A 16,657-nucleotide genomic window follows, 5' to 3' on the forward strand; every position below is an offset into this window, starting at 1 on the left:
ACATTGTCACTGTTCAACATAGAGATTACATTTCATTATTAATAAATTACCACACAGCTCGTTTCCTTTGTAACAATGATTTATATGGATCAGAGATGCACAAGATATTTCTGGTTTGATTGCACTAAGCCAATTTGAAGGTGTTCTGCCAAGCGGTCTTAGCTAGTTATTATTGTACAATGAAAGTAAAGTGAATTACCTAAGGACACACTAATGCAGCCAACCGAGCCTGTTCTAGAAGTCAGACTTAATACTCATGTGTCCAGCATGCCAACCACTGAGCTTGAAACCTCTTCATCCACAAGACGGCAATAATTCAATGGTATTTTACAAACTAGTCAGTGCCCCCAGGGGGTCAAGTGGTCTGAGGTGCTCACCTTTACAGATCACTCACATCTCACCCGTGTCTGCATGGGTGAGTCTCAACTTTGCCAAAATGGGTATGTGAGAAAGTATGCCATTAGCTTCTTGTGGGTCAGTGGTTCTTCCCTGGATGTTCTCATGTTCTTTCTCCACCAAGTACATTGGCTGCCATGTGTAGCTGCTCATCATGTGCTAAACAATGGTACTAAACACAAAAGAAACCCAAACCCAGACTAGTCTTAGAATTATAATCATATAATAATTTTTTTTATCTCCTTAGAGTGTTACTTGTTATATTACTATTTTATATTTTTCTTCAGTTTAAATTACAAATCTATCATTATAATCCCAAACTTGTTTTATTTTGTTTTTTTATGATATCTTGTTCTATTGAAATGTATGCATCTTTTATTCAAAATTTCATTTATTTTAATATTTTTTGATAGAGGAAAAGCTGTGCATAAACTCCAACCTGTGTAGTAGTCCTTATCATATGTTACTTTTCTTCACTTACTTTCAAAAAACAAGTGCCCCTCAAAAGGATTGATGCTGTACTATAGTGGTTCTTAACCCAAGGGTCATGACCCCAAACTGGGTCGCCATGATGTTTGGAGTGCATCACCAAAATCAACCTTAATAATCTGAAATTTCCTTTTTTTTTTAGAATTTGATCACTGGTGAGGCCAACACCACAAACTTAATCTGGCTTGCCACCCCAAATGGTTACGAACCACTGGTCTACTGGTTTAAAAGAATTTCCAGGGATTCAGGACAAGACCATTTATTCTTTTAATTGCCCAGTATTGAAACCATCCCTTTTATTCTTGAACAACAAGATTTTTCAAATTAACCACTGTGACATTCGAATTGGATGCAAGATTAGCACTATTTTCATTCAGGACAAACTGGACAACATTAAAAGACTTTCAGTGAAAAATAATCCTTGTTAATATGACCGTCCAGTCAGGAGAATCAGTGACAAGATTTTAATTTTAATTTTATTCATTGTGATGGCTATATTTGAGCTCAGATCAAGGTGAGATTATCACATTTTAATTCAGGACCAACCAGATAACACAATTAGTTTTCTGCTAAAACCCAATGTCGTTAAGCCTTTCCCTTTAGGAGTAGCAATGACATGTTTTTCAAGACGGCTGCCTTGGTGGCCGTATTAATCTCAGGTTATATTTCTGGTGAAAACCCAGTAAGATATAACCTTCCCTCTTTGAGGAATATTAACAAGATTTTCAAGCTGGCCACTGAGATCAGGGCTGATCAGAAATATGACCTATAGAGTGTTCACATATACATGTATGTCACTCCTAATGAAATTCATCCGAGACCTTTGATGATAACTTGAATACCAAGTGTAACTGGAAAGTGATGAGAAATGAGACCTCTAGAATGTTCACAAGCAAGTGTGGACAGACAGATGATGGATGCAGGGTCATACCATCTGCTTACTTGGCCTTTGGCCAGGTGAGCTGAAAATTACATTTTTTGTATCCTCCTTTCTCCCAATCTATTAAGTGATATACAACACAACTTCAGGTAACAACCAAAATGACAAGATAACTATTTATAAAAAGGTGGCTTAAATATCATTTTGTATTTTACAGGACTGTTTGCTAAAGAGAAAAACCAATACCTTAGCCACTTTCTGAAAGCAACAGTCATTGAACGAAGTTATTACAGCAGTCATCAGCATTCATATTGTGTTGTCCATTCAATTTGCTGGTTCACTAGCTTTCTTTGACATGAAGTTATGTGAAGAGGATAAAGATGTACATGTGTATTAGCTATAAAGATGTATGTGTGTATTAGCTATAAAGATGTATGTGTGTATTAGTGTCTAAGGGCACCAGAGAACAATTATGATAATATGGTGCAAATTCAAAGTAAAAATTCCTAAAATCTAAAACTGAAGAACTGCAAAAAAAAAAAGGCAAGTGGCAACTATTCTTTCACCCTTATAGTTTATACAGTTGAAGTATCCATCAAAAATGTGTGACTTGCCATCATATACTTATTTATTTATATTGTGAAAAAGGTCAGCCTGCTTTGCTTTAAAATAATGTTTGTATTGATATCCTCTTAAAGAGAAAAACCGGCTTCAGAGTATCCAAAGTCAGCCTCTGAGGTTGGCTTGCTTTATAATAAAAATAACCTTTGTCTTTGATGTCCTGTCGGTAAGTTCAAAGGAGGAGTTTACTGCTCGCTGCCAGTTGTGTTTATTCACCACCTGGACTTCTGTGTGCTTGGCATCTGTAGTTATAATTAATACAAAAGAGCATTGATGTCTGCGGGTAAATAGTAATGATACTTTTGTAACCCGTGCTGGCATAAAGATTGTCACTTACACACAAGTGAATGTGTTTTCAGATAATGATTTTTTTGTTGCAACACACTGTCATACAATACACCTGGACATAATTCAATCACAGTTATTTTGCACCTAACACCGTGTCATGCATGAATGGCAGTTGTCTTTAATATATCAGTTGATTATTTCCCTCTCGTTTGCGAAATCATCTGCTTCTCTTCTGGCCTACACAAATTCATCACGTGATTTTATTTTCTCCAAATATTCTGGGCGACACTGGGTCATGGCCATCCATGCACGAAGCATTATATTGTGTCACATAAAATTTGTTTCATTGTTTCAATTTATTTTCAAAATTCCTGTGAATACTGGTGAAAAGGAACCAAAGCAAGCTTCCATATGTCAGCCATCTTTGTATATTAGAAAGAAAACAAAACAAACTGCACACTTAAAAGAATCCATAGTTGACTTCCGATGTTGGCTTGCTTTGCAATAAAATAACTTTTGTATTGATATCTTTTTGAAAAGAAAAAATGTAACCAAAGGTTGGCTTTGAGGTCGGCTTGCTTTGTAATAAACATAACCTTTGTCTTTGATGTCCTGTTGGTAAGTTAAAAGAAGGAGTTTACTGCTTGCTGCCAGTTGTGTTTATTCACCACCAGTGCTTCTGTGTGCTTGGCATCTGTAGTTATAATTAATACAAAGGAGCATTGATGTCTGCGGGTAAATAGTAATGATACTTTTATAACCCATGCTGGCAAAAAGACTGTCACTTGCACTCAAGTGAATGTGTTTTCAAATGATGATTTTTTTTTGCAAGATACTGTCATACAGTAGACATGGATATAATTCAATCTTGATTATTTTGCATCTAACACTGTGTCATGCCTGAATGACATTTGTTTGTCTTCAAGATATCAGTTGATTATTTCCCTCTCATTTGCGATTTTGTTGGATAAAGTTTTCAGTCAGATTCTTTAATGCTTATGTTGAAAAAAAGGAATAAATGATAACAAGACAAGGTTAGTTTCTTTAATTTTATTATCAAATAAACGTTTTGTTCATCTATTTTATTGCAACATGCATTGAGGGGAGCACAAATGCAATACAAATTTATTTTGTTTTTTAAATCTTGGGACAAATGACATAGGTGAAAAAAGGTTTCACCATAAGTTCTGGGAAAGGAAAAAAAATAATTATTTTATCATGTCCTAATATATACAGTAAATATGGTAATCACTGGCATGTATCTACTTTGACCACACATTCTATGCAAACTAAATTTTTGCTTTATGAGTAAATCGTTGTTGAAATAAATGAATATCGCATGAATCAATGGGCAAACATTTGTTATCTCACTTATACTCAGATCATCACATTGACAGTGTAGCTCAAGAGTATCAATATGTCAGATTTTAAAGTAAGGTAGTTTTTATCATTAGGGTAGAGGATAGAATCATTTTGTTTGCTTGATGGTGGGAAACATCATGTTTTCACAGCAGAAATGGAAATCACCTTTTTTGCCAGTGAGACTGGTATAGTTTGATATCTTCATCCATTTGCTTATGAATTAAAGCTATCTCTGAATCTAAAGAAAAGCTCATCTTTGAGAAGAGATATGAGTTACATCCTTTAACATTAATGCCAGGGGTCATTTGATATTTAAAACTTGTCTGTAAAGGCAGGTGAAGTTTGGGTCATGAGTCACAAAGAATAGCCATGTACTGCTACTTTTGATCTCAGCAAGTTGTGACTTTGGCTAATCAAGAAATTATTGATAAATTGTGAACACATTTTTCCTGGTGAAACTTCTTCATGTAGGCCAACCAAAAAGTAAGCCGTCAGTATTGAAAATTAGTGTTTTGTCATGGTGCACAAAACAAAGATCAATGGGTTATTTTTAAATTCAGTGATGATTTTATAGTATTCAAAAGCCAATTTTAAAAGCTGAATTTGTATACAGAGGTCACTGGTGTACCAAGGCAGGATTTGCCTTTCCTGTGGGTTGCTGCTATTGATAGGTTTGACTGCATATACATTTTTTGTTTTATATGAAGGCTAGCTTTTGCATGTTGGCTACTTTTTTGTTGCATGTGATGTTTGTCCTTTAAATAAGTTTTGCTTTTGTGCTGAAATAGTTACTAGCAGATGATGCTATTCTTAATTTACAATCTCAGTTAACAATTTGTATTTACAAGTTAGATAAATTTTTAAGGGGGTCATACACCATTATAACACGCACATCTTGTTTCTAGTAACAGATTGAAACTACAGTTGTTGAGCAGGCCACATGTAACTGCTCACAATACTTCAGCTAGATGTTAAAACAGGTTAATTATGTGTCCCTAAGCACCCACGCCCTCAGTACAAAGTATAGTGAAACATAGATGTTGCCAGGTCTGTTTGTCCATCTGTCCATAATCATTTCTGGAGCATAACTCTTGAATTCTTCAAGTTATTTACGACTGCTCTGGTGGCTTAAGTGATTAGAGCATCTGCCTCAGATGCAGGAGACAGTAAACAGGTCTGAAACTTTATGGATGGCTTGCACTTAGGTAAGAAAGAAACCTATAGATTTTGGGGTCTAAGAGTGTATTGGTGTATTATGTATCATTCATGATACTCTTGTCTATAACCATAGAATACTCACATAAGCTGTATAAAAATTGAGAGTGCTAGACCATAGAGTACTCACATAAGTTGTATAAAATTGAGAGTGCTAGACTATAGAGTACTCACATAAGTTATATAAAATTGAGAGTGCTAGACCATAGGGTACTCACATAAGTTGTATAAAATTGAGAGTGCTTGACCACAGGGTACTTTCATTAGGAATCTTTACCTAAGAATATGTCATCTCTATGACTCTTGTTTTAGATTTTCATTAGAATTTACTATTTAAAAAATACTTAAATCTCTGATGAGTAACGGTCTCCTTTACTTTGCATGTAATTATAACTAGGAAGTATTCTATATAGTAGATCCAGTTTTGATAAAGATGGTATAAGTTCAATGAAGGTAGTATATTAAAAAACAACTGATAGTGTCAAATCATTGATTGTGAAATAATTATCATTCTACTGATAGTGTCAAATCATTGATTGTGAAATAATTATCATTCTTATAGTATGTGCTAGACATTTTGTATACACACTTATTTCTGTTTTTTATATAAACAGCCAAGGATCCTGCAGCTCGTGGTTTTGTGGAGAACAGTTTCTACTCAGGCCTGACCCCAACTGAATTTTTCTTTCACACTATGGCTGGGAGAGAGGGTTTAGTGGACACTGCAGTTAAAACAGCAGAGACAGGGTACATGCAGCGTAGACTGGTCAAGGTTCGTTTAGTGTCTCTTGAATCTTGTTGATGCAAAAGGTGTTTATAATTGCCAATTAACCTTTTGCAGATCTCCTTAGTCACACTCCTCATTGACCTACAAAAAGAGGTTGGGCCAAGGAGGGTTGGGTTTATTACAACATGTTTTTCCCATTCCATAATGAAAAGTAATGGATACAATGTGTTTACAAAACAAATTCTTTACACTTGGAGCTCATGTTTGAGAATTGTATACAGTAGAAAAAATTTCATTATAGTGCCAACTCCTTACTTCTAAGTTTCATTGATCACAATGAAGGCTGGTGAAGTGCTTGTGTACAGGTCTCCATCAGCTGAAAGGCATGAAAATAACATTATATACATTAGCACAGGTAACTTAGAAAATTCAGGCTTTTAAATCTTTGAGGTGTTTTTACACCTGCGATTTATGTTTGATAGTGATATTGCCACAGTGGATATTGTAAGTAAAAGGAATTGCTGTGCTGTGTCCTTGCATAAAGCAGGCTATCAGATTTTAATGAATGCAGATGGAAGCCTTGTGAAGAGGATGTAATTTTTTAGCATTTCAGAAATTGTTTCATCATAGAAAGAGCCATGTTTCTATAATGCAATTCATCATCAGTGCAGTTATTTGGTATCACATGACATCAAATCAGGTATCAGTTTTTATATATCATTATAAAAGCATTGATCAGAAGCTCAAATAAATTAAAAAAATATCTTAAATATTATTGCACCTATTACAGTGCTTGCTTAAATTGTGGGATTAAAACATTATTTATCATTTGTGAAATTCATATTCTCTAATCTTGAGCAAAAACTATTCAAGTTTTAACTCCATGAGAAACAGATATACTAAGTAGATTGTTTAATATGCAAGAATTCAGGTATAATCCATTTACATTCAGTAGGGATAATGTGTACAAAATGCTGTGTAAGGTAAATGACACATAATTAGCTTGTATAAAACATAAAAACAGAAATTTCCATTAGAATTATTTTTATAATTTCCTTTTATTTTGTAATTGATTGGTGAGCTGTATATTAACAGTAGCACTAAAAACTAGTCATTTCTTTGTTAGAGTCTAGAGGACCTGTGTTCCCAGTATGACTTAACAGTGAGGTCTTCCACTGGAGACATCGTACAGTTTGTGTATGGAGGAGATGGACTTGACCCAGTGGCCATGGAAGGGAAGGACTGTCCTATTGACTTCAAGAGAGTCTTTGATCACACCAGGGTAAAGTCGACAAACTTTTTTTCTTTCTTTCTCCCAATTCTTTTTTCGATTCACCTTTCATATTCTTTTGTTCAATCACCTTTCAAATGCTTTTTTGTTCGATACACCTATTGAAATTGCATCACAGCCACAGCTCTTTGTTGTGTGGTGCCAACAATGTTGAAAGTTTTGAAAAAGTTTCACATTAAAGTTTTTGCAAGTCAGATGCAGGGGATGATAGACCAGTACAATGACATGGGCAAGATATCAATGCCATGGGTGGGTGAAATATCAGGTCTTGTGGAATACTTGTTTCACACCTAACCATAATTATACTGTATGTCAACCATTTCTTTCATGGAAATCAAAGATGTCAATGAAAATAACCCACACATTACCAAACATATATAACACTGAATATTGCTTCTTTATTTATGGCATTGTTTTTCAGTCAATTGCATTACCCAGTCATGTTTGCATAGGGTTTTTTGACCCATGCTAAACAACCAAATCCATCCCTTCCTAATGATGAAATGTTTATCTTTCAAGCCTATATACAATATAGATATTAAGAGTGGTATCTAATGGCAGGAATTTTTTCAAGACAGTTTTAATTATCTCCCTTGTTCCACTAGGTCTTCTATACCAGATGTTTAACAGTTTAAGCTTTCACACTGAACATCAGACATGATTTTTCTCCATTTTAAAGTGGAATTCTGCTTTTCTTCGGACTTGAATCCAATTTTTCTTGATATAGTCCGGTCTTTTTATATCATCTTTGATCCATTTTTTCCCAGTTTTTTTAAAACAGTCTGTTTGGTCCCATTCTGCAGCAACCCTTGTAATGTATTCGTTCCATATATTAGTTAGCCCATGACTCTCGTAAAGATTATTCTGATTGGTCAAAAGTTTATATTCATCCAATGAATCTTCATGCAAAGGAAACTGATGGCAATGGAAAGAAGAAGCATGCTTGCAAAAAATGGCATCCAGAGTTGTTGAGAGACCATGACACAAGAAGTTTAGATAAAGGTTTAAAAAACATATGGAAATGGGAAGGCTGGAGCGAAAAGTCTACAGAAATTTTGTTGGTCAGTTTATAAGAAAACTGAACGCTCAAGGACTGGCATTTTGTGACCTCTGCAATAAAGATATAAATTACAGAAGTCATGGTTGGAAGGGTCTGGAACAGCACCTACAAAAGAAGCTGCATACGGAAAAATTGAAGCTTGGAAGCACAAGATTTTTTGCATGAGAGAACAGATGTAGCCCTCTTCTCAGAATATGCGCACTGCATGTCGCCAATACAAGCTGGAGCATGAAAGGAAAAAGGCTCTCATTGAGAAGGGAAAGAAATGATTGCACATTGAGCCAACAAAATCATTGGTGACAAAAAGGAAGTATAAAGAAATCTTTGACAAAGCTGCAAAAAGAGCTCAGCTGGCATATCAACAGGTTGTGTCCAGTGGACAAAAAGACAAGTGAATATATGGGATTATTTGTATAAAGATGATGTACTTGGGTGTTTATTTTACAGATTTGTTATGAAAAGAGAGAAGTGTAATATGTTGGCAGCAAAAATTGCCAAATTATATACTTAATTACGATGTGAACACTGACATGCACATGAAATAACTTAAGCACCAATAGTATTGGAGAACAAATTCATGTGACAATAAATTTTGTGAAATTATTCAAGTTGAAAATCTTTGGTAAGTTTGTTAGTTTTTCAAATGATTATTTTGTTATATATTATGATCATAAGTTGCACTAGGAGGAGCTTTTCATGACTGTAAAATGCATTTTTGGCCAGGGGCCTTCAGCCACCTGGACCCCGGGATCAGGGGCATTGCCCCTTGAGACCCCATGGGGAGAGAACCCCCAAACACCCCTTTTAGATTTTCAGCGTTTTTTTATGGAAGACCAAAATCATGTCTGGAACATGTAACTTGAACCTCTGCATTGCTTTGGCCTCCATTCTCTGAGTCAATATATTTATCATTATCTTATCTAAGCTTCTGCAGTTTTAAAATTTTGCTTTTAAAAATGTTTAATAGTTTTTTTTTCATTTCCAAATGAGTCTGCAGCTATGTAATCTTTTCATCTTAGTACACAGACTGCCTTGTTCACATAGTTCAATGGAGATGACACTCTTGTCTTATTATTTTCTTATTTATTAGAATTACATAAATTTTATAATATAAATTATATACTTTATAAATATTTTGACATTTATTCAAGATATTGTACCAGTTGCTGTCTTATTGTCATTTTAGGACACAGTGGTGACTAAATAAACAAAGTGTAAAAGATTCAAGGTCTTGAAAGATATGCATGACATATGTCATGCATGAAGTATTCTTACTTCACTCTTTGCAGTATTTGTTCATCATGGTCAGAATATATCTGGTCATTATGAAACATGTTAAAAGCAGAGATAAGCAGCCAAGATCAAAGTCATTGTTGACAGGGATTCTGAGTCTCCAGTCTAACATAGAATTAATAGTTAATGTTGAGAGAATACATCTCTGGCTTTTTGTTAAAGTTGAGAGAATACATCTCTGGCTTTTTCTCAAGATCTCATGCTGTTTGGCTATAATACAAGAGGAATGTGTTCTTTCAGAAACAAGGGGGGCCCCAAGTGGTCTAAAGCGCTCTTCATTACGGATCACTGCCATCTCACCTCTGTCTGCGGTGGTTCGAGTCTAAGATTCAGCCAATGTGGGCATGTGAGAAAGCTTGCCAGTATCTTCTCGTGGGTCGGTGGTTCTTTCCGGGGTTTTCCGGGTTCTTCCTCCACCATTAATACTGGCCGCCATGTGTAGCCTATTGTGTGCTGAAAAATGGCGTTAAACCCCACAACAACAACAACAAAAAAATCAGAAACAAGGATACACTATTTCAGAATTTGTGTCTGGAGAATTTGTGTCCCATTTATTGTTGCATCTTCCCACTACAGAGATAAATCTAGGAGAGTGTTTATCTTGTCCTTTTTGGCAGTCCCTATAATGTAAGTTGTCAAGCATGCATACCAGAGCAGGATTCTAGTGCCTGTAAGTCCTGGCAGATAGGGTTTGCATCTGACCTTAATAGGACCGTTCCGGTGGCCTAGTGGTTAGAGCGTCCGCCTCGGATGCGGGAGGTCGTGGGTTCGATCCCCGGCCGAGTCATACCAAAGACTTACAAAAATGGTACTAACAGCTGCCTCGCTTGGCGTTCAGCATTAAGAGGTTAGTGATAGGACTGGTCAGCCTGGTGTCAGGATAATGTGACTGGGTGGGACATCATGCTACATGTCTGCGGCATGATGCCCCAGTGCTAGACATCACTATAAACTGCCACACTGCAGACATCGTAGCGATATGACTGAAAAATTGTTAAAGCTACGTTAAAAATCAAAATCACATCACATGACCTTAATAGAGATACTGCTTTCTGTTTTATCAGTTCTTTGACACCCCGTCCAGCTGGGTAGTCTTCTCCAGATTTGTAGCCCAGCCACACAAAAATAACCACCCATGCAGTCTTCTCTTAGTTATTATGGGTACCCACCTACCTGTTATGTCCGAATAGGGTAGTCTTTACCTTGATAGACAGTGCAGTGGTTCCCAACTCATTTTCACAAAAAATGGATTGCAGATCACCCCATAGTTTTGTGTTCTGGTGTGGAATTTTCTTCACTGGTACTCCAGACTTAAAATAATAGTTCTGATACACATCATCTTCAGAAGAAGACAGGAAAGTTAATGAATTCCCAAAATACAATCCTGACTGGAAGTAGTTCATTCCTATCCAGGCTGACTTCATCTTTACAGATGGCTTTTGTCAGGAAGGCCCTGCACAGGGAAACATAAAATGAACAATTATGGTGAGAATTCTCTGAGTCATTTTTAAGAGTGGCAGGTCTTTACAGCCTGATCCAATGATACTGACATCGCATCTTGGTAGGACATGTTACATCAATTAGTATTTTTTTCTTGTTATTTGAGAAGAAATATGGGCCCCAGTCACCATCAGATGTTATCAGTCTAAGATGTCTGACATATTCAGGCACCATCAGATGTTATCAGTCTAAGATGTCTGACATATTCAGGCACCATCAGATGTTATCAGTCTAAGATGTCTGACATATCCAGGCACCATAAAAGAGCAGACATGGGCCATAATAAGGATTTCACAGATTTACTGTCTAGCTTTGATCTGAAATTCTTTGGTTTTGTTTCTGAAATGGAACCTCTCATGGGTTCCACCTTGGCCCAGTTCTTTCAAGTTTGAACCATTGTGCAATAATCTTTGATACTCCTATCCTTATCTTATAAGATATGCTTCTTGTTTACCTTGGTTTTCACATGTAGGGTTAGCAAGTTCATTAATCCAGACTACCTTCAGTTTTATGCAGATGGTTCAGTCATTGAAAAGACAGCCTGGTTTTGTTATAAAAAATTGCTTGACATCATTGGGAAATGGAAAGAGAGCCACATGACTCCTTTCCTGCTAGATCATTCTAAAGAGGCTAGAGTTCAGAACAGAATTTGGTCTGGTGAATTCTACAGTAAGCATCCTGTGTTCACCATTGTTGTCAGAGTATGTTACTTCTGGTGGTAGGACAATAACAGATATTACTGTGCAATCCTTGATATCTTGGGTTAAATTGGTCATTTGTTATGCATAGCCAGACCTCTCAGAGGACAAAGTATGTCTCCTAAAATCTTGGTTCACAAGATAAGAACAATCTCAACTGACCTGGTTTTTGAATGCAACTGCTCAATCCAGGATATTGTTGAGATGGTAGGCTGAATGTTTTTGAAGTCAACATTGATTCACTACTTTCTTTGAGATTGAGCATCCTAGAGTTCGGGGTTACATTTGGTGGGTCCAGTGGCAGTGGCTTCGACAACTACCAACCACATTAATGTCAGTACAGCCTTATTCTCAGGCCTGACATTTGCTGGATTTGCATAAGAATTTATTTTGGTAAAAGCCCTTCTTTCATCCCATTTTAAGAGTATCACATCAGATAATGTTGCCCTGGTGTTTTAATTAATCATAGCCCTCATTAGTGCTGCCTCTTAAGTTAAGAGAGTTGTTATATGTACTATACAAGGATTGAAGAGAATTGTTATATGTACTATACAAGGATTTAAGAGAGTTGTTATATGTACTATACAAGGATTGAAATCACTTTGCTCTGGAAGATTATGAAAGTAATGTAAAATGTCTGCACTTGTTCCTCCTCTTAATTTATTTTCCAAACATAATTGTACTTAGGTATGGTATTCAATGGAGAAAAGGAATTTTTTCTGTAAATTAAGTTTCTCCAAAATACCCAATCACATTTCAAATAAACCCTCCCTTATCTCCCTACAAAATGCAAGCATCCTTATTGAGGTGTCGCTCATTCTTGAGCAGATCAAGGAAGATGGGTAACCACCAACTGGAAATAAAGGAGGTAATTATAATAGCATATTGGAAGAGGTACTTCCCTTAGATACTATTCTTGTCATCTATGTGGTATATAGATGAAAAAGATGACAGTGTAAATTTTTTTAAGGAGGGCTTAATTCATGGGTGGGTGGCAGTACCAAGATTTAAATTGAATTGTTTAAGTATTCATCAAAATCATTAATTTATAAAAGGTGGAGGCAAGTGAATCCTTTTCTTCACACTTAATTTATTTAATGAATATATATATATTATATATCCCACCCACCAATCACCTGAAAATGAAGACCTGATAATATTGAATGATATACTATAAAGTTTTTGTTAAAGACAATAAGGGTATTTTACAATTATTCCACAGCACAAAATTATTGTTAACAAACATTACCTATTAAAAGTATTGAGGAAGCATTGGAGATGGAACTTTGAAATGATAATAGCATCAAAAACAGACTTTTTTAAAGCTGTATATTCAAATTGCCATCCATACAGATGATACATACAGACATGCATAGACACAGACACATTAAGTTGACCAATCATACCAGTACTGTGTTGTTATAACCAGACTGTCATTACTATAACCACCCAGGTATTTTGACAAAAAATCTTAAGTCCAGGAAGTGAAGGGTACATCTTTAATGAGAGTTCCTTTGTTACTGCAGTGTAAGCAGGAATTACAGACAATAAAGGTTTAGTTCTGTATAGAGTGTGTAATTTTTCTATTGACCTATCTTGGTATAGATGCAAGAAATAGCAGTCACTTCTGCTAGCAGTGTTGATGGGATCAACACTTTTGTTAAGATCTTAAAGTTTTTTTGGGTGCAAGTATGGACACAACTTGGAAGCCTCGTGTAATTTACTTCTGTCTACCTGTCTTTCCATCTTTATACAGACAGCTTTAATTGAGGTTAGTGTAAGTATTTAGTAAATGATATTTCTTTGAAGCAAATTATCATTGTTCGTACTCTGCATATTTGTTTTACTCATCCTATAATTATTCACTGCAGTGGCCCAGGGAGGGGCTGTATTTTTCAGAGCATATTCTGAGGAAACTTGGTTAACTTCATTTGTGTAACTTTACCTTTGTCATTCTATAACAGCACATTTTCCTTTCATACTCAACCACATTTCCACCTTGTAGAATCATGAGTCCAGAATTTGGACTTGGAATAATTTATTCTCCTACACTACTGATATCTCATTGGTCATTGGTCTAGCACTAGCATAGGAAGAATATTACATGCATGTGTGCTTTGCACTATCTTTCTCTGTGTATGAAGTGAGGAATAATAATGTATGACTTCACCCTATCTGCCTAAGTTTGTTCACTCTTTTGGACTTGATAACTCACTTGTTATATTTCTTGCTATCTCTTCCTGCCTTTGAGTAACAAGGTCCCATCTCTAGGGCAAATCTGGGTTTCTCAAACCATTTTATTGTTCATGATTATTCTATCCTTGTCCATAGTATGATATCTTTATATTTTTACTTTATAGATAAGTCATAAAACTTATGCCAAACCCACCAGTTTATCTTGTGTCTTATACAGGCAGTGATTTGGTCTCAGTGCCGAGAAGAAGTATCTCTTAATGGACAGCAGCTGAAAGATTTGGTGGAAAAGGGGCTTAAGGATGAGTCAATGAACGGCTGCAGTGAGGACTTTAAAAATGAGCTCAGGTACAGTTGTTTTTTCTCTCACCACCCTTAAAAAGTAATGATATATACGTATCGCGTTTTGGTGACAGTGGTGATGTTGGCATGTATGGAGTTGATTTTAAAGCTGTGATTTTAACTTTATATATTAATGTTACAATACCTAAGTTATGCTCCATAAAAGAGCATTTTATCAGAAGCTTCAAATAGCGATAGATCTTCACCTCTTATATAATCACATTTTAGGATAAAGTTTGGAAAATGGATGGTCATATCAACATGTTTTCACTTAATACTTCTTATAATGTCTGGTTGATGCTAAATGAAAATGGTGCCAATGTAAAATTCAGTATGGCTGCCATGGCAGTGTCAGTAACATTACAAATCTTGATATTGCCACTTCTCCTGAATGGAAAATCATATCAACATGAAACAATTAAAACAAGGAAATTGTCTTGTCTTAGATTCTTGGAAATTCTTTTTGTCCAGTAGAACATCAGTCTTTTCAAGAAATTCTTGTTTTTTCAAAATCTTGTCGTCATGGAGATCACAGTTTCTGTCTCATAATGGAGATCAGTGTTTTGCCTTGTGAAAAATGGCATTTTTGTTGGAGCTTAAGTGCATAGAATGGGGAAATGGTCTTGTTGTTCATTGTCTTTAAATTGATTTCATAGTTTTCCCGATACATTTTTCAAGCTGTTGGAATATTCATAAAATTAAGTTTCAAGCTATGCAGCATGCGGGTCACTGTCGTGATTTGATTAGTCTTAAAAATATCATTGAATTTGAGGGGTGGCTTTGAAAACTGAAATTTTCAAAATGTTGATTTTATTTTTCAAAGGTTCTTTAATTTGTTGAAAAACTCTTTCAATTTAAACCTGAAGGAATGGAAAACATTAAAACTAAATAAGAAACATCACAATTTAGATTCAGACATTTTTCTTGTGTATGTTTTTCCAAAAAAATGTTTCCGTAAATGAAATGGGATAAAATTGGATAGATTCCTTTTGGTATGTTATTAGCAGTGTTCAGAGGACTTGATAGTTGATTGCTTGTCAATGACCGCCTTACCTGTAGTTGACTCCATGATAATCAGCTCTATAACCAAACCCTAGGATAGTGTATATGGGCACTAAGCTGTACTGTTTACTGTTCATACAAACTACATGCTTTGGACATGTATAACGGTTGTCAATAAATGTTCTCCTTTTGTTTTTTTTTGCTGTCATGTTTTTGCATGACACTTCATTTTATGGCAGGTATGTTATACATGTACAATATCTTGCAACAGTAGAACATCCAGACCTGCCAAGCCTAATGATTTTGCCATAAGTCTTAATAAAATGACCATTAAAATACAGACTTATGGAATAAAAGGAAAAGCTATGGAAATATGATTGTTACAGTAAAATCTGGATAATTGGCACGTCTGTGTTTAATTTTGGATTCAGGTTTCATGTTGGCTTTAGTGGAATTAATAAAAAAACCAGACTAACTTTGCCTTAGTGACTCAAGTGCTTTAAACTGCCCATATTTTTCTATGTGAAGCATCTGCTTGATCAAACTGTTGATTATAGATTTTTTTTAATAAATGGCATCCAGTTACCAATACATGTTAAAGATGAAAGAAAAAAATACGCCTCATAAAAAGTTTTAGTAATCAGTACAGAAGAATAAAATGTAATATTCAGACTGTTCTTAATAAAAAGCAGGAAGGAATACATTTATTTGACATCACATATTGATTTGAGTATGTCATGTGGCAGGAGATATGATTGCTATCATGTTAAATGAAAATTCCAACATCAAGTTGAAAGATAGGAGGAAGCCATTGAGCAGCATTTGGTTCAGAACTGAAGTTTGTGCAACTGTACTAGAGGTAAAAAAGGTGTATGTGTACTTCACAAACTTTTCAGATGAACATAATGTTTACCATTGATACATCAGTTTGGAATACTGAACTTTTTAAATACATGTTTTCCATCTTGGCATTAGCAGTAACTGACATTTTGTTACACCTTACTGAAAACTGGTCAAACTTATGAAAAAATCAGTTGCCTTACTGAGACAATCTTGTCAGGGTTGGTGGGTCTGTAGATGACAAATCCACACTGCATATTATTTAAATGCAGGATAAACTCTTGTTTAAGATACCAGTTTTTATAAGGATCAGTAATTATCTTCACAATACTAACTAAAGGAAAGCAGTTTTTCCATCTCTTTTTGGGACTTTATCTTGGTCTAAAGTCATGTGTTCTAGGTTTAAAGACATGTAATGAGGTGAAGGTGGTAGATTGTAGGCTTCATTTATTTTACCTTT

The 16,657-nt window shown here is 35.4% G+C and overlaps 1 protein-coding gene across 2 annotated transcripts in view; it reads left to right on the forward strand.

The window, feature by feature from the left end:
- Positions 1 to 16,657, forward strand: part of LOC149803602 (DNA-directed RNA polymerase III subunit RPC1-like) — a 129,294-nt gene that overhangs the window by 79,089 nt on the left and 33,548 nt on the right. For both annotated transcript variants that reach the window (XM_089953349.1, XM_089953350.1), the window contains exons 22-24: positions 5,866 to 6,023; positions 7,105 to 7,260; positions 14,234 to 14,361. In XM_089953349.1, coding sequence (XP_089809475.1) covers positions 5,866 to 6,023; positions 7,105 to 7,260; positions 14,234 to 14,361 — 442 coding nt within the window. The remainder of the gene's footprint in view (positions 1 to 5,865; positions 6,024 to 7,104; positions 7,261 to 14,233; positions 14,362 to 16,657) is intronic.

Source organism: Sinohyriopsis cumingii, chromosome 3 (assembly GCF_028554795.1).
Source record: "Sinohyriopsis cumingii isolate HCF-2022 chromosome 3, ASM2855479v2, whole genome shotgun sequence".
In the NCBI taxonomy this organism is placed as follows: domain Eukaryota; kingdom Metazoa; phylum Mollusca; class Bivalvia; order Unionida; family Unionidae; genus Sinohyriopsis; species Sinohyriopsis cumingii.